Genomic DNA, 26,848 nt, shown 5'->3' with positions numbered 1-26,848 from the left:
CCAAGCATGCATTCTAGGGATTGAATCAAATTAGTATTTAATGACTGTATTAGCAAGAGGTTTGACCAGAGTGTGCCCAAATGAACTAAACAAAGACTTTGACATAGGCCTGACCATCAACAAACTCCAGGGGGTTTCCAAGTTGGTAAAATGTTCAACTTCAATACATATAAAACAGCATGAGTTGCCTGATATCCCTTGTGTCCAACATAATGGTTATATAAAAAGGAACAGTAATATGATTTACTTTTTAGAGTCAATCTCCAGCTCAAAAAGTACACTAGTTGCCAGTTCCAGTCTTTGATTTGGGTTTTTTGGCCTACTCTGGGAATATCTCTCCACTAGCTTTAGGCTACATACTGTACAGCTTTTCCCATTCAAATAAAAATGTATTTGTCACATGCGCCGCATACAACGGGTGTAGACTTTACATTGAAATGCTTGCTTATGAGGCCTTCCCAATGATGCAGAGTTAAAAATAAGACAAATAGAAACACAAGAGGAATAAAATAGACAAGAATTAAGCTATATGCAGGGAGTACCAGTATCATAACACTGTGCTGGGGTATGATGCATTTGAGGTAGCTATGTACATAATTACATAATGGCAGGGTCAAGTGACTAGGCATCAGGAAGAATAGAGTAGCAGCATAGGATGAGTGTGAATGTGTCTGCATGTGTGTATGCGTGTGGCATCGGTATGTGCATGTGTTTTGTGTGTGTATGTAAATGTGTATAAACAGAATATAGTCTTGTGAGTGTGCATAGAATCAGTGCAAGATAAGGTCAATGCAGATTGTCCAGGTAACCATTTAATTAACTATTTAACAGTCTTACGGCTTGGGGTAGAAGCTGGCTCGGAGCCTGTTGGTTTGAAAGCCGATGCTCCAGTACCATTTGCCGGACGGTAGCAGAGATAATAGTCTATGGCATGGGTGGCTGACGTCTTTGGCAATTTTTCAGGCCTTCTTGACACCGCCTGATGTAGAGGTCCTGGATGGCAGGGAGCTCCGCCCCAGTGATGTACTGGGCCGTCTGCACAACCCTCTGTAGCGCTTTGCGGTCTAGGGAGGTGCATTTGCCATACTAAGCGGTAAAATCGTCAGATCAGTGTTGCCTTTTGCAAAGCCTGTCTTTAGTCAATTAAATGTGTTATTGCACTCATTTAGCACCTGGTGAATGTAGCCTCATTAATAATAATAATAGTATTTTATGTAGCCCTTTTCATTAGAAGTAGAATCTCAAAGTCACTATAAAAACAGACTCAACCAAAAACATTGTGCTAAACTGAGGACAGATATGGAGCACCTCTACTTTGGACAACTCCTAGAAATGGCATACAAGTCGGAGGCCATTAAAATTAACTGAGGTGTGAAAATGTCATATTTCAGAGTGGGATGACATCAGTAACAGAACAAAAAGTGCTACATAAAACACAACTCATTATGTCCATTGCAAGATCTGGTGTAGATAGTTCGACAAAATCTGCAATAATCCTGTAAATTGAATTCAGTCATAGGCTGAATTTATCAAGACATTTTGGCCAACAATGTATCTGTGTGGCTACTACTAGCAAACTAGCCGGAGTCTGAAAATCAAAATTGGTCCATGTCCCCTGCTAGCTCTCGAAAACCCTTCTCCATGTACATTCACCCGCATTTGGCTCTATGTTAGCTACAAATTCAGACTAGGTCTTTTAACAAATAGAAAAGTCAATAATCCTCAAAGAATTTTTTTAAACATATGACCCTTATCTTTCATATCAGCGAGAAATATTTATAAAAAATAAATAAACACTTACTGTAGCCGTTTTGCACAGATCAACAAGTTGTGTGCCTCCAGTTGAGGAAATACACTTCCTCCCCAGTTTCTTCCATAATCAAACGTTTAAAGGAAAATTCCACCCGAAAACTATATTTTGGTATTTGTTTCGTTAGTCCATTGTTGACATATGATCATTAACCCTGACAAAAAGGTGCGTAGTAATTTAACCTTTTGTTTTTTGAAAATGATTTCTCACTGCATTTCCAAAAACTTACCGCAAGCGATGTGCGTTAATAACGTTTAGAGCAAGTGTCTGGCTCTAATGAAAACTCCCCCGGGTAATAGAAGCTAAAGCAGTTAGCATCTATGAATGGGATAGTCCCCTGTTAGTTAGAGTAGACAAAAGCTATGCAGCTAACTACATTTAGCAAACAAGGGGATGGAAAACTAACGTTAGCTAAATGTTAGAATATTAATGTTTTAATAAACTGTTTTCGAAAACATTTGATACTTGTACAAATGTGACTGCCAGCATTATCCCTTTTCCAGTTTCCACTGCGTTGATGGTCTCGCCTACTGTCAATCGCTTCAAAACAACAATGACAGGTATAGTGGTAGCTAACTAGCTAGTTAGTTAGCATCAACACCGTTCGACTAGCTAGCTAGCGCCATGATGGGTGCATTTATTTTCCAACAACGTATGGAAATCTAGTTTTGGGCCTGTGTAACTCGCTATGTATGAATATATCCAGCATTGAGAACATTGAAATAATGTCCAGGGAGAGGGAGTGACACTTCGGGTGATGGTGCTTGCTGAGCCCGATGATTCACAGGCCGTTTAATTATCTGGATTAGCTCGAGACTATACCACATAAAGACTACCAAAAAATAACAAATCTTTACCGTCATGCTGGGGCTGCCGGGTGGATCCCGAGGCCTGTTCGGCCATGGTTTCCAGGGGATGGAATTGCAATAACCGGCGCGGTGTTGGAGGAAAGCTAGCTAGCTAGGCGTGTCCAAGAAAACAGCCTGCTTGAAGTGCTTGCTACATGGAAGACAACGTCATTGGGGAAACAGCTCACTACGCATGTGTGAACACTACCACATAAATATCGGGGATTTCCACTAGTTACCACAGTCACAAATGGCTATATCCCAGATTATCCATTATATTGACCAGATACTCTAGTGGCCGCTGTAACAACGAAAATGCATTTATTCAAAAATGGAAGGCAGACGGTAGGAGGCAAGATCAGGTGGGATCATGAGGGCAGATACCCGTGTGTACAACACACACACACACACACACACACACACACACACACACACACACACACACACACACACACACACACACACACACATACAATGGTTTCCACTAGTTACCATGTGGGAAAGATCGGGGTCAAGAGATCATTCCCAATTTTCCTAGTCATAATTACAAATTGGAGGGGCGTTCAAATGCATTTTTCCCAGTAGGAAGGTCGTATTTACGCATTTCTACAAAGAGTCCAAGTTTCTGAGTTCTGAGTTGTTTTGCACGCACCATCAGTCGAGAGATCACATCCTAGATGTCGTGATGCCTCAAACTACTTGTTGAACTATCCATACCAACTAACTAACAAATTAGATAATATTAACAGCCACATACACACACACTCAATACCCCCCTCCTCCCTCACTGCCTCACCCATCCTCGCACACTGCATGGTCTCAACAGCTCAACAGGGTCTATAAAAGTATCTGAACCAGTGGAGCGGAGTGATGGGTGGGGGAAGTAGCTGGGAGTTCCTTAAATATGATTGAGAGGAAATGAGTTGGCTGCAGATCTCAGAAATGCATCATGCGTCCATAAGAGTTTCCCTATCTTCTGTACACAGCTTAGAAGTGAGAATATCATTGACCCACACAACCCTAGTTTTCAGCTGTTCGACTTTCCTTGTAAGGTAAGGCATATGCTATCATTTTGAGTGTATTCTATTGTCATAAGAACAAGAAAATGCTTCTTTGTTATCAAAATATTTTATTCTAGTGTACTATAAAACTGTGCTGACCAACATTATTGTAAAATGAATACAATAGGTGATATTGTTATTGTTTGATTATAGTGTTGATAAAATAACTGAAATTACATAAGAATAACCTAGAGAGCTAGCTGAGGTTTGTTTTGTATGATAATTACTGTTGGTGATGGTAGTTTATATTAAGATAATAAAGGACTAATTTGTCATGTATGCTGAGATCTACTGTTAAAGTATAATAAATACATACAAATTTAACAATAGCCTACTCTGCAACATCTTTAGATTGTGTATAAAAAATGATATTGCCAAAAGTTATTTAGACACATTGTTCTATAAAAACATATGCAGCTGTGAAAGGATGTTGTCTGATAAACTGAGATAATTTATATCAAGCTCTGGTCACAGAGATAAGTGTGAATTAGTACAATTTACCAGCTGTGTCTGTGGCAAACACAGTTAATGAGACATTTTAAAACTTAACATTCATTATAGTTAAAATGTCAATTTAGTATTATATGTAAATGATATGTCAATTATTTGTCAATTATATAATTAAGCAATAAGGCCCGAGGATTGTGGTATATGGCCAATATACCACGACTAAGGACTGTTCTTAGGCACGACGCAAAAGGGTTTTGTAATGATCAATTAGCCTTTTAAAATGATAACCTTGGATTAGTTAACAACGTGCCATTGGAACACAGGAGTGATGGTTGCTGATAATGGGCCTCTGTACGCCTATGTAGATATTCCATAACAAATATGGCGTTTTCAGTTACAATAGTAATTTACAACATTAACAATGTCTACACTGTATTTCTGATCAATTTTATGTTATTTTAATGGACAAAAGAATGTGCTTTTCTTTCAAAAACAAGGACGTTTCTAAGTGACCCCAAACTTTTGAACGGTAGTGTATATGTAAGGGTGCTCAGGATTGAGCTTGACAGTCAAAAAAGCTGAAGAATCAGAGATGTCACAACAACATATTATGTAAAAATCAAAACTTTTCACTTTTTGCCTTACACCTTCGATGTAGTACAATTGTCTGCTCATATACAGTGCAGTCTAAAATAACCACATGACCTGGTTAGCTCAGAAAAGGGGAAGTGACATGCCATGTTGATTCAGAACAAAACTTAAATGTTCAAAGTCCTCATGTTTCCAGTAAAGAAGCACTGAATTGAAAAGTTGAAATGCAGAACAATGTTGATGTGTGCCCACAATTCATTTACTTTCCTTGCAAAATCTTTCAAGTAGCCATTTCTATGGAATTCATGAGGTCCTCAAATTCATCTCAAGTTCATAATCAGTTACTTACATGTATATTTTGGCACTTTTGTTTGCAGTGGACTAGATCACCAATGGCACTTTTACGAGAGTTCTTGCTGTGGGTGGTTCTTGGAATGATTTTTGTATCCTTGGTAATAGGCCTCATCTTTGTCTTTATCAACAAGTGTATCTCCAAGAAAGGTAGGTTTTTTCAATGATGCTATTACACTGAACAAAAATATAAATGCAACATGTAAAGTGTTGGTCCCATCTTTCATGAGCTGAAATTAAAGATCCCAGAAATGTTCCATACAAACAAAAAGTTTATTTCTCTAAAATGTTGTACACAGCATTTCTCCTTTGCCAAGATAATCCATCCACCTGACAGGTGTGGCATATCAATAAGCTGATTAAACAGCATGATCATTACACAGGTGCACCTTGTGCTGTGGACAATAAAAGGCAAATTTAAAAATGTGCAGTTTTGTCACACAACACAATGCCACCACAGATGTCTCAAGTTGAGGGAGTGTGCAATTAGCATGCTGACTACAGGAATGTCCACTAGAGCTGTTACCAATAATTTAATGTTAATTTCACTACAATAAGCCTCCTCCAACGTCATTTTAGAAAATTTGGCAGTACGTCCAAACGGCCTCACAACCGCAGACCATGTGTAACCACACCAGCCCAGGACCTCCACACCTGGCTTCTTCACCTGCGTGATCATCTGAAACCAGCCACCCAGACAGCTGATGACATTGTGGGTTTGCACAAATTAAGAATTTCTGACTGTCACTGTCAGAAACCCTCTCAGGGAAGCTCATCTGCGCGCTTGTCATCCTCTTCAGGGTCTTGACCTGACTGCAGTTCGGTGTCGTAACCAACTACAGTGGGCAAATGCTCACCTTCGATGGCCACTGGCATGCTGGACAGGTGTGCTCTTCATGGATGAATCCCTGTTTCAGCTGTACCAGGCTGATGGCAGACAGCATGTCTGGCATCATGTGGGTGAGGAGTTTGCTGATGTCAACTTTGTGAACAAAGTGTCCCATGGTGGCGGTGGGGTTATGGTATGGGCAGATATAAGCTACGGACAACGAACACAACTGCATTTTATCAATGGCAATTTGAATGCAGAGATACCGTGATAAGACCCTGAGGCCCATTGTCATGCCATTCATCCACCGCCATCACCTCATGTTTCAGCATGATAATGCACAGCCTCATGTAGCAAGGATCTGTACCCAATTCCTGGAAGCTGAAAATGTCCAAGTTCTTCTATGACCTGCATACTCACTAGACATGTCACTCATTGAGCATGTTTGGGATGCTCTAGATCGACACGTACAACTGCGTGTTCCAGTTCATGCCAATATCCAGCAACTTCGCACATCCATTGAAGAGGAGTGGGACAACATTCCACAGGCCACAATCAACAGCCTGATCAACTCTATGTGAAGGAGATGTGTCATGCTGCTTGAGGAAAATGGTGGTCACACCAGATACTGACTGGTTTTCTGATCCATGCCACTACCTTTTCTTTAAGGTATCTGTGACCAACATATACATACCAGTATTCCCTGTTATGTGAAATCCATAGATTAGGGCCTAATCAATTTATTGCAATCAACTGATTTCCTTAAATGAACTGTAACTCATTAAAATCTTGAAATTGTTGCATGTTGCGTTTATATTTTTGTTCAGTGTACATCACTAAAAGCACTATTGTTAGAATTTCAGGTCCATTTTCATCACTACTTATATGAACAGTCTATTTAAAAGTCTGTGCATTGTCAACAACTATCATCTTTTTTTACAGCTGCTGAACAATACAATAGAAATACGCCAAGTCACACAATCCCTGAGTCTTATGCCCAGTAAGTCTCTTGCACTATTCAGTTTTCAGCTGATGTAATGTAACCTACATTTTTATTGACATTATATAGAGATTGGTTTTGTTGTTCATTAATTAACACAATTAAAACCACACTTTTGGTCCTCAATTCCCCTCAAACCTTTAAATCAATATAGGGCCATTTGTTTTAGGAATTCTCAGTAGTCCGGGGGAGGGGGCTTGTCAAAAGCATTTTCCAAGGTGAACCCATAATTTCTCAGGTTTCTCCCAATGGTCTCTCCCTTATCCAGGAGCAGCAAATATCATCCCAAAGATCTGGAGGATGATTTGCCTCCTTTACCACCCAGGACACAGTTTCTCACATCCTACCCCGGTAAGCATCAGGTTTCATGGGATGAGCTTTGAAATGAAATCATGAGCACACAATGGGAGTAATATTACACAAGGATAAAGCTGTTGTGTTATAACATTCACAATAGAAACCTTTAAGCCCACAGTAAGAAAACACCTTTTGGGCACCTGTTCAATGTCAGCTTCAACGGCCAATGTGTGTGTCTGCTTTCCAGAGATCGAAAGCTATGAGAACCTTGCAGAGCTACCCTACAATGTGAAAGTAGATAACGAGGCCCCTCCTCCACCGTACCATCACACAGAGACAGTGGTGTGTCAGGACGTGTGCCATGACCGTGACAGCATCTCAGAGGACTATGATGACATCGGAGCAGACTGTCAGAGTGAGGAGGACTATGATGATGTGGGATAAGGCCAGAGGCAACAGAGACTATACTAGACACTTGATATGAACTATCTTTTTCAAAGTCTGTGCACATTGTCTCAACAACTATCATCTTTTTTTAAAGCTGCTGAACAATACAACACAAATTCGCCAAGTCACACAATCCCTGAGTCTTATGCCCAGTAAGTGTCTTGCACTATTCAGTTGATGTAACTTAACATTTCAATGGATATTTATAGAGTGATTTTGTTGACTCATCATTCATTAACACAAAACCACCATTTTGGTCCTCAATTCCCCTCAAACCTTTGAATCAATATAGGGCCATTTGTTTTAGGGATTTTCAGTAGTCCGGGGACGGGGCTTGTCAAAAGTATTTTCCAAGGTGGACACTTAATTTCTTGGGTTTCTCCCTTATCCAGGAGCAGCAAATATCATCCCAAAGATCTGAAGGATGATTTGACTCCTTTACCACCCAGGACACAGTTTCTCACATCCTACCCCAGTAAGCATCAGGTTTCATGGGATGAGCCTTAAAATGCAATCATGAGCACACAATGGGAGTAATATTACACAAGGATAAAGCTGTTATGTATAACATTCACAACAGGAATCTTTAAGCTCACAGTAAGAAAACACCTTTTGGGCAGCTTCAATTGTCAATAATGTGTCTTTGCTTTCCAGAGATCGAAAGCAGTGAGAACCTTGCAGAGCTACCCTACAATGTGAAAGTAGATAACGAGGCCCCTCCTCCACCGTACCATCACACAGAGACAGTGGTGTGTCAGGACGTGTGCCATGACCGTGACAGCATCTCAGAGGATTACGACGACATCGGAGCAGACTGTCAGAGTGAGGAGGACTATGATGATGTGGGATAAGGCCAGAGGCAACAGAGCCTATTTTAAAGACACTGTGGTGGCACATAATGTATACTCCTGCTAGACCAAAATAGATGTTCTGTACAACTATGACTATCCTCATCTTCAGCTGATACAGCTTTAATGTTTACTAACTTATTAGGTAATGGTTTACTTCAGTCCTCTGCCAACTGGTATAGCTGCCTGGTATTTACCAAGAAGATATCTTGTTACAATGTGTAATTTCTTACAACCAAGAATTCAACACAATTTAGTTGTGTTTCAGGGTATACTTTGTAATTGAAACTCATATTGTGCTGTAGTTGGAAGGTATAGAAAAAAAGAGAAGCTGTGTAGTTTCAATATGAATATTCACCATGGAGTATAAAAATGTACACAATCTATATTTTGGGTTCTGACAGTTGAACTACGCTCATGAGGGATTTACAAGTTATATTATTTAAGAATCAAATAGTATAGAAAGTCCAAAAATGGGTGTAGCAATTACAGATTGCCCCTTTGAACTTGTTATGAAACCTTCCATACACTGCAATGTCTTCTACCAGAGGAGGGTAAGTAACGTATGCAGTTTGATTTGTTTACAGTTACAGTAATAATTGTTTCTACAGTTGCAATAAACAAAATGTGTGCTTTTATTCAATATGTAAGTTATGCAAGAGTTCACATTGTTGATGCCTAGTGCATCCAAGCACTCTTTTGGGACTGAAATCACATTAATGAAATAAATCAAATATGGAACGTCTTACAAAAAACTGACAAAGAAAATATATCCAACAATATCTACATTTGCCACACGTTAATATATATATATTTTTTTAAAGTAAAATGGAAAAACACTCAAGATCTGAATTCATTCAGATTTTTGCCTCCCTTTCCCATATTGACAATATTCCCCCAGAGATAAAGCCAAACATCAACACAGCCAAAGGTTTCCCATCAAAAGTCCCTTGCTGTTGTTACGTCCTCATGTGGTCTTAAAGTGACAGTCTGGCTTATAGAATAGTTTGAGGGAGATGTAAGCCACACACCAATCTCAGACAAGCTCTGGTTGGATATTGGCGTTCTCCATCCAGAACTACAGAAATAAGTCAAGAAAAAAAGACCAAGTTTGTCCCTCTGTCTCGCTGAGGGAATGTCCATTATAAAGTGATCCTGTGGTTGGGGGCTAGGTTAACCCCCGAGGCGCTGACCCTCTCCCCAGGCGAACCCCCCTGGACGCTCCTCGGGAAGGGGGTTGTAGTTGGCATCTTCTTCTGGAGTGTCAAACAGCATTTTACTGTGGTAGATAAAATAACAGAGACAGGTTATATATATACACACACAAACCAAAACGAGGTACAATATGCTTAAGATACTTTTAATAATACAGTGCCTTCAGAAAGTATTCACACCCCTTGACTTTTTCCAAATTTTATTGCATAACAAAGTGAGATTACAATGGCTTGAATTGTAAACAGCATGGGTGGTGGTACTTGGATTATTATTTTTTGCATGATAGTACTTAAAAAAGGGGCAATATTTCGAGAAAAGTAAACATTTAGTGAATAAAGTGGCAATATTTTGAGAATAAACAAAATACTTTGAGAATAAAGTTGGTTATATTTCCAGATTAATGTATGGGATTTAAGTGCATGTCTCCCAGTTGTTGTGCGCACCACCATTGAATTGCCAAGTTAGATGACCTGGTGAAACTATACCTTAAAATTGCCTTTAGTTAGATGGAAAACTGGAGACTATCGGGTAGGAGGGGAAGCTTAAGTACTAAAACAGGTGTTGATGACGTGGCAGCGTGGTAAACAGCTTGTCCCATGAATTAATCACACACAAAAAAGAGAGGATTAGCTGATAACTACGAAACAAACATTCTGGATAATATAGAGAATCTGGAACCATTTATTGACCAGAATTTTGATTTGCTCGAAAAAGAAACGGATACATCGAAGCGAACATGGGAAGACCTTTCCTCGAGTTCTGCGAGCGAAACCGGAGGGAAGCCGCCGTCTAAAATTCTTAATTTAACATTGGAGGGGGACCTTTTCATAACTATGTCTCCAGAAGATAGAGCATTGCTTACAAGCATGAGCGAGCAGTTCAAAAACTGGATCTATTGCCTGGGCTACTGGGGGAGGTTGAGGCCTTAAAAACAGGAATGGATTACAGTAATAAAATGGGAGAAATACGAGTGGAAAATAAGATATTGAAAACTACCGCGGACTCCCTTAAAGACTATTCAGAGAGGCTATGGTATGATGATAAAGTAATTAGACTTTCATTGTTTTATCTAAAGTGCGTAATTATGAAAAATAACATTGTTATACATGGGAATAAAGGAGAACAAAAACTATCAGTCAACAGAGGGAAAAAGTCAAGGTGTTCATGAAACGTAATCTCAAGATGTCAGACAAACAGGTGGAAACAATTGATTTTCCAAAGAGCTCACCGTTTCGGTGGCAGAGCAGAGGGAAGGCCCAGTCCGATCGTAGCTATGCTAACCCACTACAAAATGAACATTTCCTTGTTACAACAGGGTTGGGAATTGAATACCCCATTCTCTATTAATGAACAATTTCCTCATGAAATAGTGGAGACGACGTGCCCTGTACCCCACTTTCAAAAGGCTCTGAGCAGAGAAACAGAACGTTCGTCTAGTGGTTGATAAATTATATGTAAACAACCAAATGTTCAAGGACTCAGATTACAACGTGGCTGTGAGTGATAGCTACCTCCTGTTGAAGTAGTCCCCAATATATACTGCTCAAAAAAATAAAGGGAACACTTAAACAACACATCCTAGATCTGAATGAAAGAAATAATGTTATTAAATACTTTTTTCTTTACATAGTTGAATGTGCTGACAACAAAATCACACAAAAATAAACAATGGAAATCCAATTTATCAACCCATGGAGGTCTGGATTTGGAGTCACACTCAAAATTAAAGTGGAAAACCACACTACAGGCTGATCCAACTTTGATGTAATGTCCTTAAAACAAGTCAAAATGAGGCTCAGTAGTGTGTGTGGCCTCCACATGCCTGTATGATCTCCCTACAACGCCTGGGCATGCTCCTGATGAGGTGGCGGATGGTCTCCTGAGGGATCTCCTCCCAGACCTGGACTAAAGCATCCGCCAACTCCTGGACAGTCTGTGGTGCAACGAGGCTTTGGTGGATGGAGCGAGACATGATGTCCCAGATGTGCTCAATTGGATTCAGGTCTGGGGAACGGGCGGGCCAGTCCATAGCATCAATGCCTTCCTCTTGCAGGAACTGCTGACACACTCCAGCCACATGAGGTCTAGCATTGTCTTGCATTAGGAGGAACCCAGGGCCAACCGCACCAGCATATGGTCTCACATGGGGTCTGAGGATCTCATCTCGGTACCTAATGGCAGTCAGGCTACCTCTGGCGAGCACATGGAGGGCTGTGCGGCCCCCCCAAAGAAATGCCACCCCACACCATGACTGACCCACCGCCAAACCGGTCATGCTGGAGGATGTTGCAGACAGCAGAACGTTCTCCACGGCATCACCAGACTCTGTCACGTCTGTCACGTGCTCAGTGTGAACCTGCTTTCATCTGTGAAGAGCACAGGGTGCCAGTGGCGAATTTGCCAATCTTGGTGTTCTCTGGCAAATGCCAAACGTCCTGCACGGTGTTGAGCTGTAAGCACAACCCCCACCTGTGGACGTCGGGCCCTCATACCACCCTCATGGAGTCTGTTTCTGACCATTTGAGCAGACACAGGTCATTTTGCAGGGCTCTGGCAGTGCTCCTTCTTGCACAAAGGCGGAGGTAGCGGTCCTGCTGCTGGGTTGTTGCCCTCCTACGGCCTCCTCCACGTCTCCTGATGTACTGGCCTGTCTCCTGGTAGCGCCTCCATGCTCTGGACACTACGCTGACAGACACAGCAAACCTTCATGCCACAGCATGCATTGATGTGCCATCCTGGATGAGCTGCACTACCTGAGCCACTTGTGTGGGTTGTAGACTCCATCTCATGCTACCACTAGAGTAAATGCACCGCCAGCATTCAAAAGTGACCAAAACATCAGCCAGGAAGCATAGGAACTGAGAAGTGGTCTGTGGTCACCACCTGCAGAACCACTCCTTTATTGGGGGTGTCTTGCTAATTGCCTATAATTTCCACCTGTTGTCTATTCCATTTGCACAACAGCATGTGACATTTATTGTCAATCAGTGTTGCTTCCTAAGTGGACAGTTTGATTTCACAGAAGTGTGATTGTAACTAAGTCATTGTGTTGCTTAAGTGTTCCCTTTATTTTTTTGAGCAGTGTCTATATTTGCACCGCACTACAAATATGGATGAATTCGTTTTTTTTACAAAAACATTGTTTTGTTCTTATTTTGTTGTTGTTGCATTAACAACTTTTTAATTTTATATTCATGCCGTTTGGTCTTATGGTTATGCAGAATGGGTATGATGAACTTATCCTTTTTCTACTTAGGCAATATGGAACTTTGGACTATATGGACGTAATATCAGGTTTTGTTTTGGGGGAAGGCTGATCTTTTTTTTTAATGATTTTTTTTAAATTTAATTTGAAGATTGTACATTAGAAATACCAAGGTTGTTTTTTTTGTTTAATATGATAGCCTAATTGTAGAGGTCGGGTATATTATGACTTAAAAGCTGTTATAGAGTGCGGCCCTTGTTCGCCGATGTGAATCGGAACGATTACCTTAAGATAAAAAACTTAATAAATAGATTTATTATGGGGCTAGGATAAACAATTATATAATTAAATAACTGCCTAGGTTCTCTATTGGAACAGGCCTATATGATTCTAAAATAATTGGTGTTATTAGCCTTTTACATTTAAAAAATACATCAATATAAAAAATGTAAAAGGATGATTATTCTTCCGACACACAATGGAAAATGGATGGATTAGGTATTGTCACAGGGTTGTCTCTAGTGTGTGGCAGGCTGGTTGACACTGGGATAAAGTTATTACAATTTACAGAAGCACTTCTAAGCAAGAGAAAGGTTTCTATACAAGCTATTTATGCTACTTTTTAAATTCTTGCTCCCGTATATATAGGCCTAAGTGTAAAATAGCCGAGGTGATGGAGCGACCCTGGAATAAATGTATGGGTGGTAAGAGAGTTGGTTTGTGTGATCACGCGCTCCATAGCCGACGTGAATAAGACCTTTAAACAGGTCAACACTCCACACTGCCCTTTCCCACCTGGACAGAAGGAACACCTATGTGAGAATGCTATTCATTGACTACAGCTCAGCGTTGAACAACATAGTACCCGCAAAGCTCATCACTAAGCTAAGGATCCTGGGACTAAACACCTCCCTCTGCAACTGGATCCTGGACTCCGGACGGGCCGCCCACAGGTGGTAAGGGTATGCAACAACACATCTGCTAGGCTGATCCTCAACACTGGGGCCCCCTCAGGGGTGTGTGCTTAGTCCCCTCCTGTACTCCTTGTTCACCCACGACTGTGTGGCCAAGCACGACTCCAACACCATCATTAAGTTTGCTTACGACAACAATGGTAGGCCTGATCAACAATGAGACAGCCTACAGGGAGGTCATCAGAGACACTGCCAGGACAACAACCTCTCCCTCAATGTGAGCAAGACAAAGGGAGCTGATCGTGGACTACAGGAAAAGGTGGGCCGAACAGGCCCCCATGAACACCATTAACATCGTCGGGGCTGTAGTGGAGCAGGTCGAGAGTTAAGTTCCTTGGTGTCCACATCACCAAACTATCATGATCCAAACACAACAAGACAGTCATGAAGAGGCCACGACAACACCTTTTCCACCCTCAGGAGATTTGGCATGGGTCCCCAGATCCTCAAAAGGTTCTACACCTAGCTGTACCAACGAGAGTTTCCTGACCGGTTGCAGCACCACCTGGTATGGCAACTGCTCGGCATCTGACCATAAGGCAGAGGGTAGTGCGTATGGCCCAGTACATCACTGGGGCCAAGATTCCTACTATCCGGGACCTATATACTAGGCAGTGTCAGAGGAAGGCCCCCCCAAAAATGTGTCAAAGACTCCAGTTACCCAAGTCATAGACTGTTCTCTATGCTATCGCACGGCAAGCAGTACCAGAGCGCCAAGTCTAGGACCAAAAGGCTCCTCAACAGCTTCTACACTTGGCAAAGTGGGTGGGGTTGTATCCTGCCTGTTTGGCCCTGTCCGGGGGTATCATCAGATGGGGCCACAGTGTCTCCTGACCCCTGCTGTCTCAGCCGCCAGTATTTATGCTGCAGTCGTTTATGTGTCGGGGGGCTAGGGTCAGTCTGTTATATCTGGAGTATTTCTCCTGTCTCATCCGGTGTCCTGTGTGAATTTAAGTATGCTCTCTCTAATTCTCTCTTTCTTTCTCTCTCGGAGGACCTGAGCCCTAGGACCATGCCTCAGGACTACCTGGCATGATGACTCCTTGCTGTCCCCAGTCCACCTGGCCGTGCTTCTGCTCCAGTTTCAACTGTTCTGTCTGCGGCTATGGAACCCTGACCTGTTCACCGGACGTGCTACCTGTCCCAGACCTGCTGTTTTCAACTCTCTAGAGACAGCAGGAGCAGTAGAGATACTCTCAATGATCGGCTATGAAAAGCCAACTGACATTTACTCGAGGTGCTGACTTGTTGCACCCTCGACAACTACTGTGATTATTATTTGATCATGCTGGTCATTTATGAACATCTTGGCCATGTTCTGTTATAAATCGCCACCCGGCACAGCCAGAAGAGGACTGGCCACCCCTCATAGCCTGGTTCCTCTCTAGGTTTTTGCCTTTCTAGGGAGTTTTTCCTAGCCGCCGTGCTTCTACACCTGCATTACTTGCTGTTTGGGGTTTGAGGCTGGGTTTCTGTACAGCACTTTGAGATATCAACTGATGTCAGAAGGGCTATATAAATAAATTTTATACTCCCAAGCCATAAGACTGCTGAACAATTAATCAAATGGCCACCCAGACTATTTACATTAACATGTCCTCCCTCCCTTTGTTTTTACACTGCTGCTACTCGCTGTTTATTATCTATGCATAGTCACTTTACCCCTACCTACATGTACAAAATAACTTGACTAACCTGTACCCCCTCACATTGATTCGGTACCAGTACCCCCTGTATATAGCCTTGTCATTGTGTTAATTTGTGTTTGTTTATTTAGGAAATCTTTTCTCAACTCTTTCTTCAACTACATTGTTGGTTAAGGGTTTGTAAGTAAACATTTCACAGTTAGTTGTATTCGGAACATGTGACAAATAACATTTTATTTGATGTGTGGGGTACAGAGATGGGGTACTCATTTACAAATCATGTTAAACACCATTATTGCACACGGTGAGTCCATGCAACTTGTGACAACTTGCCATAACAAAAGGGTTGAATACTTATTAAGTCAAGACATTACAGCTTTTCATTTTTTATTAATTTGTAAACATTTCTAAAAACACAATGCCACAAAATCTCAATTTCATCCATTTTAAATTCAGGCTGTGACAAAATGTGGAAAAAGTCAAGGGTTCTGAAAACTCATACTTTCAAATGCACTGTGCATTCAGAAAGATTTCAGACCCCTTGACTTTTTCCACATTTTTTTATGTTAGACTTATTCTAAAATTGATTAAAATACATAATTCTAGACAAAATACCCCATAGTTATGAAGTTTAGACATGTTTGCTAATTTACCCAAAATAAAAGCTGAAATGTCTTGATTCAATAAGTATTCAACCCTTATGTATGGCAAGCCTAAAACAGGAGTAAAATGTTGCTTACAAGTCACATAAGTTGCATAAGTATTCAGACCCTTTGCTATGAGACTCGAAATTGAGCCGATGTGCATCCCATTTCCAATGATCATCCTTGAGATGTTTCTACAACTTGGAGTCCACCTTTGGTAAATTCAATTGATTGGACATGATTTATAAAGGCACTCACCTGTCTATATAAAAATGTCCCACAGCTGACAGTGCATGTCAGAGCAAAAACCAAGCCATGAGGTCGAAGGAATTGTCCGTAGAGCTCAGAGACAGGATTGTGTCGAGGCACAGATCTGGGAAAGGGTACCAAAAAATGTCTGCAGCATTGAAGGTCCCCAAGAACACAGTGGCCTCCATCATTCTGAAATGGAAGAAGTTTGGAACCACCAAGACTCGTCCTAGAGTTGGCAGCCCAGCCAAACTGAGCAATCAGTGGAGAAGGGCCCTGGTCAAGGAGGTGACCAAGAACCCAATGGTCACTGACAGAGCACCAGAGTTCCTCTGTAGAGATCAGAGAACCTTCCAGGACAATCACCACTGCAGCACTCCACCAATCAGGCCTTTATGGTAGAGTGGCCTGACAGAAGCCACTCTTCAGTAAAAGGCATATGACAGCCCATTTGGAGTTTGCAAAAAGGCACCTAAAGGACTCTCAGACAACGAGAAACAAGATTCTCTGGCCTGATGAAACCAAGATTGAACTTTGGCCTGAAAGCCAAGCGTCACGTCTGGAGGAAACCTGGTACCATCCCTACGGTGAAGCAGTCAGGCTTGAGGAAAAGAACAGAGCAAAGTACTGAGAAAACCTTGATGAAGTCCTGAGCACTCTGGGGCAGGTTCTCAGACTGAGATGAAGGTTCACCTTCCAACAGGACAACGCAGGAGTGGCTTTGGGAGAAGTGTGAATGTCATTGAGTGGCCCAGCCAGAGCCCGGACTTGAACCAGATCGAACATCTCTGGAGAGACCCGAAAATAGCTGTGCAGCGTCGCTCCACATCCAACCTGACAGAGCTTGAGAGGATCTGCAGAGAAGAAAGGGAGACACTCCACAAATACAGGTGTGCCAAGCTTGTAGTGTCATACCCAGAGACTCAAAGCTGTAATCACTGCCAAAGACGCTTCAACAAAGTACTGAGTAAAGGGTCTGAATACTTAAGTAAATGTGATACATTTCAAATGTCTAAAAACCTGTTTTTGCTTTGTCATTATAGAGTATTGTGTGTAGATTGATGAGGAAGTGAAACAATTTAATCAATTTTAGAATAAGGCTGTAACATAACAAAATGTGGAAAATGTCAAGGGGTCTGAATACTTTCCAAATGCACTGTATGTTGCTCATTAGGGCTGGGAATTGCCAGGGACCTCACGATACCATATTATCACGATACTTAGGTGCCGATACGATTTGTATTACGATTCTATACTGTGATTTTGTAGTGTTTTGAAATTCCAAACATTTTGCTCACCATGTCTGCTGCAGAGAGAGCATGAGAAATTAGTTTTGATCAGTCATGGAAATAAAAGGGCTGAAAACATGTTGGCTCGCTATTTAAAAATAAGATTTATTAAAAATCAATACTTGGAGTGAAAGTATCAATATAATATCGTCCAAAATAATATTGCGACATGTACCTATCAATTTTTTGCCCCCATTGCTATTGCTGATCTGATAAAAGAATGGCATATTTCTACTTTTAGCTATTGATGTGCCTTTCCTTTTCTAGAATCATCATACCAATCAACAAACCATTTTTTATGGCCTTTTCCAAGGACAGCTTACCTTGAGAAGACCATGCCAAAACATTGGTTAACATTGCTTATTATAACATTGCTTATAACATGCCCCCTGTCTCTCCAGCAACATTACCATCTCTCAGCAGACTCATGGCCTAAAAACTGCAGTTTCAATCGTAAGACAATAATACATTCATTCCTGGACTGTACTAGAACCATTTCAAACTTATAAATGGCCAAACTTACAGAAAAAAAGGAGTCTTGAGCCATCTGCCTCCACCTGGCTGGTTTGGGAATACATCCTCCAGAAAGAAGTAGACATGACCCACAGCGATACCTTAGGGAAGGGAGTAAATTGACCAGTTAATTCACTAGGGATGTGACGACATCAGTATCGCGATATTCTTTCCATGGCAAAAATGAAAACACAAAGCAAATCAAACTCTTTGGTGCTTTAAAAAACTGCTGTATGTAAAATATTGTGTGCTATAGCTTGGGAAATAAATAAATGTGACTCTGGATGACAACATTAGGGCTGTTTTCTTGAAGGAGTTAAATCCACTTCGTGTTTTTTTTCCTTGCAACGATACTTACGAGTATCGCAATACTGGTATCGTACCGGTCCCACACCTCAATAAGGCAATGCCCTTTTGGAGCTTAAAGCCATTAATAACATTGATGCATTACAGAAATGATTCATGGTGGTTAGGGTGACTGGTACCTAGTAAATCCACAATGATGGAGTTCCCCAGCAGCAGAGAGAATCCCATGAGCACCCACGGGAGAAAGGGCGCCTGAAAGTTCAGCAGACCAAAGAAGTTCATGCGAACGTTGGGGTTGCGCCTGCTCCACACGTACACCAGCATGATGGTGAAGGCTTGGCCCAAGAACACCAGACTCACAAAGGTGCCAAATATCTATGTGCTTACTGAGGAAAAATAAGTTATTGGTGGATTGAATTGGCATACAGTGGGTGTTTTACAGTCCATAACCACAGTCAGAATTAATTTAGTTGATTACCTCTTTACTTAGGTTATGCTGCTATTAACTGCAGCCAACCAGTTAATTATCATTATGACAACTAGCCTAAACACAGCTGAAAGGAAATCAGGGGGCAAGGTGTGTGACTGTTTCTCAAGAGCTTCTCATAAGGGCACCTGTAGATAACATATATATACATTTTTTTATTTATTAATGTACACATATACAGCATTGTACAACAGTAGAGCTCAATCAGAAGCCTGCTAAGAATGTGACAAATACATAAAGTCTATGTGGTATTGAACATGTCTTGACTCCTGTAGTATTAACTAAGACCATGACAGTAGAACAAGGATACAGTCATCAAAAGGCCACCAAAGAGGAACATAAAGACAAAGTCAGCGGTGCGGCCCCTGAAAGAGCCCTCCTCGAGCATACGACAGTATCGGTACCTGGAAGCCAACGGTTAAGGAAATCTGGCAAGTGCAAAGCAAACACTTAGCCTATAATTAGACAGATACATCATGATTACAATTGAATGAAACATGGCTAGTCTTGTTCAAGACAAGCATTTTATGAGTAGCATAGTGCTTCCAATCAAAGGCGAAGAAAAACAAATATGCAAAGATCAATTTCACAAGTAAACTCAGAGCAAGACGTGCAGCGGAAAAAGGATACAAAAAAATCATATTGAAAAGGAAGTTGAAGCCAACTGGACCGAAAAATAAAAAGTTGGTTATGAGTCTCCATACCTACAAGACAGAACAGAGAAAGCAGTCAACCTTGCATCTCACATAGTTTTTTAAAAACCTGCTACATTTACACAAAATGCGTAAGATTAAAAACTCCAAATTGTTTTTCATACCTGATACAGTAGCTAAACGGCAGATGATTGCATGTACTCACCTGATAATTCCTTAGTATCAAATCAGGATTGAAGTATAGTTGGAAAGGTGTGATGAGTTCTAATTGCTGAGGGTGGGAGCAAAGAAAGCATCATTCAGTCAGTAGTTCACCTGGTCTATCTGATTATACACCTCGTCTGAAAATGCTAAGTAAAGTCAACCATGAACCACCAATCTTGGAATTGTTGACATTCCTTTTAATAGCAGTTAATAAACTGCAACTTTATGGTTAGCATGCTAAGGTTAATTAAGGTCAAAAGTAGCTACCAGTTTGTACGCCTGATGTGATAACCATGTTTCCATACTTGGCGTTACAGGAAAGCCCTATACAAAAACTGCCATAGATTTTTCTACTAACCCTTTGTCGCCAATAAATATTTTACTGAATCTAGAACTAAGAAAGTATCTTAGAAAAGTCTGTCAAGTTGTAGGTGGCTCTACAAAAACTAAGATATTCAATCCAAGTTTTTCACAGCGTGAGGAGTTCCCTCGTCATTTTAGCTGCCAGTAGGGGGTGGATGACAGCGCACCACACAGTGCGACCAAAAAAAAGATCTACACACATTCAAGAGGCATCTCTCAATACATGGATTTAATATCTTTGAGTGTTCAGATTTTTGTAGACCCACCTGACACTGACATTTCTAAAACACTTTTTTCAACGAATCGTGAATAAAGAACAAGGTATTTAAAAAAAAATCTATGGTGGCGTTTTGTATAATAGGGCCCTATAGAATCTGTTGCAGAGAACGCGGACAGAATCACGGAATCCAAATATGAAAACGGAATTCAACAATATAACATTTTGAATTTAGTAGGAAATCAATTACACGTATTGAATTTATTAGAAATGATTAACTTGGGCAGGTTAATGCATTAAGACAAGAACAAAATGGCATAATTGTTTAAGGGCTTTAAGTAAGCATTTCACGGTAAGGTATACTCATGTTGAATTCGGCTCGTGACAAATAAAACTTGATATGCATCAGTGATTCGTATTTTCGGCACAGGAATGCCCTTGTCTGTGTGTGTGGTGCGCGCGTACTGTATGTCTACACTTCGTGTAGCCGTTAGCAATGATGCTTATGATAACCTTCTGGTAGAGATGTAAAGGCTTTCCCCAAAACATTCAATTAAATGTTAACTACAAAGTAGCCTATGCCTACCTGGTAGAATGATGATGATTTGCATCAATCCAGTAGCCATTTGTTTTGCAAACTTCGCACTTACAATAGCCAGCAGATTCCAACTCTTGTGTTACGTTTGTTTATACTGAGCTGCACTGGGGTCAGAACGCCATCATGGTCAAATTAAGACGCCGCGGAGCAGGCGGAAAACGTACCTCACTGCAGCAATGGGATATGCCACTGTACCCCAAATTTGACCTTTATCCTAACTGATACATTGAGAAGATTGAAATACTGCTAGTTTTTCTGGAAAAATGCCCTTTTCATCCTCATGCTAGCTAGCAGTAGACACCGCAGCCATTTTGGAATGGCAGTGTTAGCCAATCAGCTTAATTGATGTTCAATGAAACTTTCAAACCCATATCTTGCGCCAGCTCCGCAGTGTCTTAATCTAACCACGATGGCGCTTTGACCCCATTGCAGCTCAGTTGAAAGGGTAACTACACCCAAAATTCAATTCATTTTATTTTCCCCAAACTTCAAAAGTGGCCTCCCGACATGGTTTAAGCAGTGTTGTGGACTTAGAATATCCAATTTAGTTTTTCTATTAAAAAAGTGATTGAGAGCAAAAACTGAATCAGGCAAAACATTTAAAGATTTTATTGGGCCCTTGTATAGACCTTTCATGTAACACACAATTAACACATATCTGGCGTACAAAATGGTAGTTAGGTAAAAGGTAGGCAATAACAGAGATTTTTCTACCACTGAAATCCTTGGGCGGGTTAAACAATGTAAAAGAACAATGTATCATTTTTTTTACAATTATGTTAATGCATTTTGGGGATGGAAAAACGCTTTCAGTGTTAACTTAAACCAGCTATAAAGTATGTAGAAAAGATAATGGACCTTCAGTGCATTCAGAAATATTCAGCCCCCTTCCCCACAGTCATGTTACAGCCTTATTCTAAAATGGATTAAATAAATAAAACAAATCCTCAATTCTACACACAATACCCCATAAAGACAAATCGAAATTGAGCTCAGGTGCATCCCGTTTCCAATGAACATCCTTGAGGTTTTTACAACTTGATTGGAGTCCACCTGTGGTAAATTCAATTGATTGGACATGATTTGGAAAGGCACTCACCTGTCTACACAAAAAAGTCCCACAGTTGACAGTGCATCTCAGAGCAAAACCCTAGCCATGAGGTTGAAGGAATTGCCCGTAGAGCTCAGAGACAGGATTGTGTCAATGCACAGATCTGGGAAAGGGTACCAAAAAAAAAAAGTGTCTGCAGCATTGAAGGTCCCCAAGAACACAGTGGCCTCCATCATTCTGAAGTGGAAGAAGTTTGGAACCACCAAGACTCGTCCTAGAGCTGGCCGCCCGGCCAAACTGAGCAATCGGGGGAGAAGGGCCCTGGTCAGGGAGGTGACCAAGAACCCAATGGTCACTGACAGAGCACCAGAGTTCCTCTGTGGCGATCAGAGAACCTTCCAGAAGGACAACCATCTCTGCAGCACTCCACCAATCAGGCCTTTATGGTAGAGTGGCCCGACGGAAGCCACACCTCAGTAAAAGGCACATGACAGCCAGCTTAGAGCTTGCCAAAATGCACCTAAAGGACTCTCAGACCAGGAGAAAAAGAATTCTGATGAAACCAAGATTAACCTCTTTGGCCTGAATGCCACGCATCACGTCTGGAGGAAACCTGGCACTATCCCTAGAGTGAAGCATGGTGGCGGCAGCATCATGCTGTGGGGATATTTTTCAGCGGCAGGAACTGGGAGACTAGTCAGGATCAAGGAAAAGATGAACGGAGCAAAGTACAGAGAGATCCTTGATGAAAACCTGCTCCAGTGCGCTCAGGACCTCAGACTGGAGCGAAGGTTCATCTTCCAACAGGACAACGACCATAAGCACACAGCCAGGACAATGCAGGAGTGGCTTCAGGACCAGTCTCTGAATATCCTTGACTGGCCCAGCCAGAGCTCGGACTTGAACCCGATCTAATATCTCTGGAGAGACCTGAAGATAGCTGTGCAGCGATGCTTCCCATCCAACCTTAAGAGGATCTGCAGAGAAGAGTGGGGGGAAACTCCCCAAATACAGGTGTGCCAAGCTTGTAACATCATACCCAATAAGACTCAAGGCTGTAAAATAATTTTTTTTTTTACCCATTTTCATGGTATCCAATTGGTAGTTAGTCTTGTCCCATTGCTGCAACTCAAGGCTGAGAGCCGTGCGTCCTCCAAAACACAACCCAGACAAATCGCACTGCTTCTTGACACAATGCCCACTTAACCCGGAAGCTAGCCGCAACAATGTGTTGGAGGAAACACCGTACACCTGGCGACCATGTCAGCGTGCACTGCAACCGGCCCGCCACAGGAGTCGCTAGTGCGCAATGGGACAAGGACATCCCTGCCGGCCAAACCCTCCCCTAACCCGGACGACGCTGGGCCAATTGTGCGCCGCCCCAGGAAGAGGCATCACTACAGTCCCTGGTTAGAATCCAGGCTGTATCACATCTGGCTTTGACTGGGAGTTCCATAGGATGGTGCAAAATTTGCCCAGCGTCGTCCGGGATTGGCCGGGGCAGGCTGTCATTGTAAATAAGAATTTGTTCTTAACTGACTTTCCTAGTTAAATAACGGTTAAATAAAAATAACTTCTAAGCTTTACTGAACTAAGCCGTTTGAGAGCCAAATGAACCACCTCACAGAAAAGACTAGGAATGTACATCACTAGAAGCAAGTTGTCGGGTCAGGATAAGAATCTGGTGGGATGACAGAAATACTTTCCCAAAAACCTTCTCAATTGAATGTTAACTGAAAAGTAGGCTTACCTGGCATTAGTCTATGATGAGTAATTATATAATTTGTATATATTATTTGCAAACTTTGCCATGAAATGTGCAGAAGCAGTACCATCACCAGACTGGCACATTTGAAAGCACACAAGATGTGCAATTAAAGAGTAATTACACTCAAATTAAAATGTGCTCATTTTCTTCCAGACCCCCCCCCCCAAAAAAAAGTTAAACATTGAAATCGACTCAGAATATCAAATATTGTTTCACTATGAACAATTCTAATTTTGAGAGTGAAAACTCCCCCCAAAAATCTAAAAACAGGAAAAAATACAACAGAAAACAATTTGGGAAAATATAAAACAATGGGGGGGAAAACAATTACAGATTTTAGGGCCCTATTATAGTCGTTTCATTAACCATTATTTTACCAGGTATATTGACAAACAGTGCACTCCTTTCTCTTGTACACTGAAGAGTTGCAGGGGAGAGAAGAGAACAATATGCCTATTTGAAATATAGAAAATAAAGGAGTAGCTCACGACGCGTTTCATTTTTTTAAAGTAGAATTCATGCTAGAAAAAGGTTGGCGACCTGCGATAGTTACTGACCCTTGCAAATTTGATCAATTCTATCAAGGTCGGTGACAGCACAACTACAGTCCAAACAAGAACGTTTATTTGGCGACACTAACCCAGCTGTCTACAGTAGTTAATTGACGTACACTGTTGGGATGTAATCATTAGTCCAAGCAGGTGTCAACCTTTTCGTTTCACAACGAAAACTAGAGTTTCTATTGGACAAATCCAGGTAGGTCCCTCCCCGTTTGGTTCCTAGTGTTTTGCCAACGAGACGGCGTTAGCTACTAGCTAACCTTAGCAGACTGACATCCACGGCCAAGCCTTTACCCCATCTACATTGCCGACAATAACATGTTTCAGATTAAATTAAAATATCTTACCACAGCAGCGGTAGTCAGGACACATGCAGTTGTGTACGCCCGAGTCACAAAAGGAATCTGTAAATATTCCTGCTGAACAGTCTGATAAGCCATTTTGGCACAACTGAACGCTTCCGGCACTTTCTTGACACGTCATCACAGGGTATGATAAAGGGGAGTTTCTGTGAGTTTTTGTTATCTGTCATTGGTTTGTTATTTTGTTTAAGCGAACCACAAACCTTTCAATTACATGGTAACCAAACAATGGCAATACTTGATTGGTCCGTGTATGTCTCTACAGCGAATAGGATGAAGGGGGAGTGAGATTTTGTCTACATGGGACCGCCTTTTCTTTAATTTATTTTTCGTCCATCAAGAAGTTCGTTGTTGTTTTAGCTCAATTAAGAACGTAGCCACAGTATTTCAAATATATTCAGTATGTCTGCAAGTTAACTTGCATTGCATTATCCAGTAACCACATCCACCTTTAATCTACATTTTGTACTTTTTTAAAAATATTTTGTGTTTTCTTCTGCTCATATTATTTTATTTATGAAATATTCGACAAAATGAATAAACATAGAAATTAACTTTTGACCAATGACAGCTGACATTATTTACTCTTCCATCTGCATTGGGTTCTTACATCTTCCTCAATTTGAGGTCTGGGATGTATGCCATCCAATTTTCTTTGCCGTAAGCCTTTTTCAACACCGTTTCTGTTTCTTTCTCTGTTTCCTTTCGTTATATTTCCTCGCCACACCCACAAGGTGGGCTTTCACCCTCTCCTTATTTTTCCTCACTTCTACCATTCTCTCTGCTGTTTTAGCTCTGAGTGGCTCTTTTACTTTGTTCTTATCCAACATCTCTCCATCTTTCTTTCCTCTCCTTTTTCTCCTGCTTTGCCCTGTCTCTCTGGGCACTTCTAGTTTCCATACCTTTACATTGATGGATCATCTGAAAATAATCAGACCCCTTGACTTTTCCCACATTTTGCTACGTTACAGCCTTATTCGAAAATGTATAAAATATTTTCCCCCTCTCATCAATCTACACACAATACCCCATAATGACAAAGCAAAAACAGTTAAAAAAAATAATAATGATAATAAAACATTTAAAAAAAATCATATTTACGTAAATATTCAGACCCTTTACTCAGTACTCTGTTGAAGCATCTTTGGCAGTGATTACAGCCTTGAGTCTTCTTAGGTATGACGCTACAAGCTTGGCACACCTGTATTTGGGGAGTTTCTCCCATTCTTCTCTGCAGATCCTCTCAAGCTCTGTCAGGTTGGATGTGGAGTGTCGCTGCACAGCTATTTTAAAGTTCTCTCCAGAGATGTTTGATCGGGTTCAAGTCTGGGCTCTGGCTGGGCCACTCAAGGACATTCAGAGACTTGTCCCGAAGCCACTCCTGCATTGTCTTGGCTGTGTGCTTAGGGACGTTGTCCTGTTGGAAGGTGAACCATCGCCCCAGTCTGAGGTCCTGAGCGCTCTAGAGCAGGTTTTCATTAAAGATCTCTCTGTACTTTGCTCCGTTCCTCTTTCCCTCGATCCTGACTAGTCTCCATGCCGCGAAAAAACATCCCCACAGCATGATGCTGCCACCACCATGCTTCATCGTAGGGATGGTGCCAGGTTTCCTCCAGACGTGACACTTGGCATTCAGGCCAAAGAGTTCCATCTTGGTTTCATCAGACGAGAGAATCTTGTTTCTCACGGTCTGAGAGCCCTTTAGATGCTTTTTGGCAAACTCCAAGCGGGCTGTCATGTGCTTTTTACTGAGGAATGCCTTTTATGAAGGTTTGATTGATGGAGTGCTGCAGAGATGGTTGTCCTTCTGGAAGGTTCTCCCATCTCCACAGAGTTACTCTGGAGCTCTGTCAGACTGACCATCGGGTTCTTGGTCACCTGCCTGAACAAGGCCCTTCTCCCTCGATTGCTCAGTTTGGCTGGACAGCCAGCTCTAGGAAGAGTCTTGGTGGTTCCAAACTTCTTCCATTTAAGAATGATGAAGGCCACTGTGTTCTTGGGGATCTTCAATG

General features: G+C 41.5%; 3 protein-coding genes across 10 annotated transcripts in view; 1 reads left to right on the top strand and 2 right to left on the bottom strand.

Moving 5' to 3' along the window:
- LOC106603450 (rab GTPase-binding effector protein 1) overlaps positions 1-2,853 on the bottom strand; it is a 38,932-nt gene extending 36,079 nt beyond the window's left edge. For 3 of the 5 annotated variants that reach the window (XM_014197152.2, XM_014197153.2, XM_014197155.2), the window contains exon 1: positions 2,668-2,849. In XM_014197152.2, the coding sequence (XP_014052627.2) occupies positions 2,668-2,713 (46 nt within the window). In that variant the 5' untranslated portion in view covers positions 2,714-2,849. Of the gene's footprint in view, positions 1-1,801; positions 2,629-2,667 lie in introns of those variants that run through there. The other 2 variants (XR_006769651.1, XM_014197154.2) reach the window with 2 other exon arrangements.
- A 662-nt stretch (positions 2,854-3,515) lies between these two features.
- On the top strand, positions 3,516-9,170 carry LOC106603452 (uncharacterized). Of its 4 annotated transcripts, none has more exons than XM_045717162.1 (8): positions 3,516-3,710; positions 5,138-5,261; positions 6,883-6,940; positions 7,179-7,291; positions 7,485-7,652; positions 7,779-7,836; positions 8,077-8,159; positions 8,339-9,170. In XM_045717162.1, exons 2-8 carry the CDS (start codon positions 5,153-5,155, stop codon positions 8,533-8,535), a joined length of 786 nt encoding a protein of 261 aa, XP_045573118.1. In that variant the 5' UTR covers positions 3,516-3,710; positions 5,138-5,152; the 3' UTR covers positions 8,536-9,170. The 4 variants fall into 4 exon arrangements, with proteins under 4 accessions (XP_045573118.1, XP_014052635.2, XP_045573116.1 ...); XM_014197160.2 differs by having other exon boundaries at positions 3,517-3,710; positions 7,209-7,291; XM_045717160.1 differs by having other exon boundaries at positions 3,557-3,705.
- LOC106603453 (derlin-2) lies at positions 9,144-24,968 on the bottom strand. Its single transcript, XM_014197161.1, has 7 exons — positions 24,822-24,968; positions 19,919-19,984; positions 19,691-19,764; positions 19,371-19,464; positions 18,753-18,948; positions 18,278-18,368; positions 9,144-9,811 (listed from the first exon to the last, which is right to left on the bottom strand). The coding sequence occupies exons 1-7, from the start codon at positions 24,912-24,914 to the stop codon at positions 9,706-9,708; spliced, it is 720 nt and encodes a 239-aa protein (XP_014052636.1). The 5' UTR covers positions 24,915-24,968; the 3' UTR covers positions 9,144-9,705.
- Positions 24,969-26,848: the final 1,880 nt, after the last annotated feature.

Source organism: Salmo salar, chromosome ssa04 (genome assembly GCF_905237065.1).
Source record: "Salmo salar chromosome ssa04, Ssal_v3.1, whole genome shotgun sequence".
NCBI lineage: Eukaryota > Metazoa > Chordata > Actinopteri > Salmoniformes > Salmonidae > Salmo > Salmo salar.
The sequence above is the reverse complement of the archived record's forward strand: the minus strand, read 5'-3'. Positions and strand labels throughout refer to the sequence as shown.

Bases quoted from the DNA above. Each gene is read 5' to 3' on its own strand.
- LOC106603452 (XM_045717160.1), top strand. From the start codon at position 3,577: ATGAGTTGGCTGCAGATCTCAGAAATGCATCATGCGTCCATAAGAGTT. The intron at 3,706-5,137 runs GTAAGGTAAGGC...TTTTGTTTGCAG, and splicing joins TCAGCTGTTCGACTTTCCTT to TGGACTAGATCACCAATGGC. The intron at 5,262-6,882 runs GTAGGTTTTTTC...CTTTTTTTACAG, and splicing joins CAAGTGTATCTCCAAGAAAG to CTGCTGAACAATACAATAGA.
- LOC106603453 (XM_014197161.1), bottom strand. From the start codon at position 24,914: ATGGCTTATCAGACTGTTCAGCAGGAATATTTACAGATTCCTTTTGTG. The intron at 18,949-19,370 runs GTATCCTTGTTC...GTAAGCACATAG, and splicing joins TTGGTGGCCTTTTGATGACT to ATATTTGGCACCTTTGTGAG. The intron at 9,812-18,277 runs GTAAGTTTGGCC...TATCTACCACAG, and splicing joins CTCAAGACTCCTTTTTTTCT to TAAAATGCTGTTTGACACTC.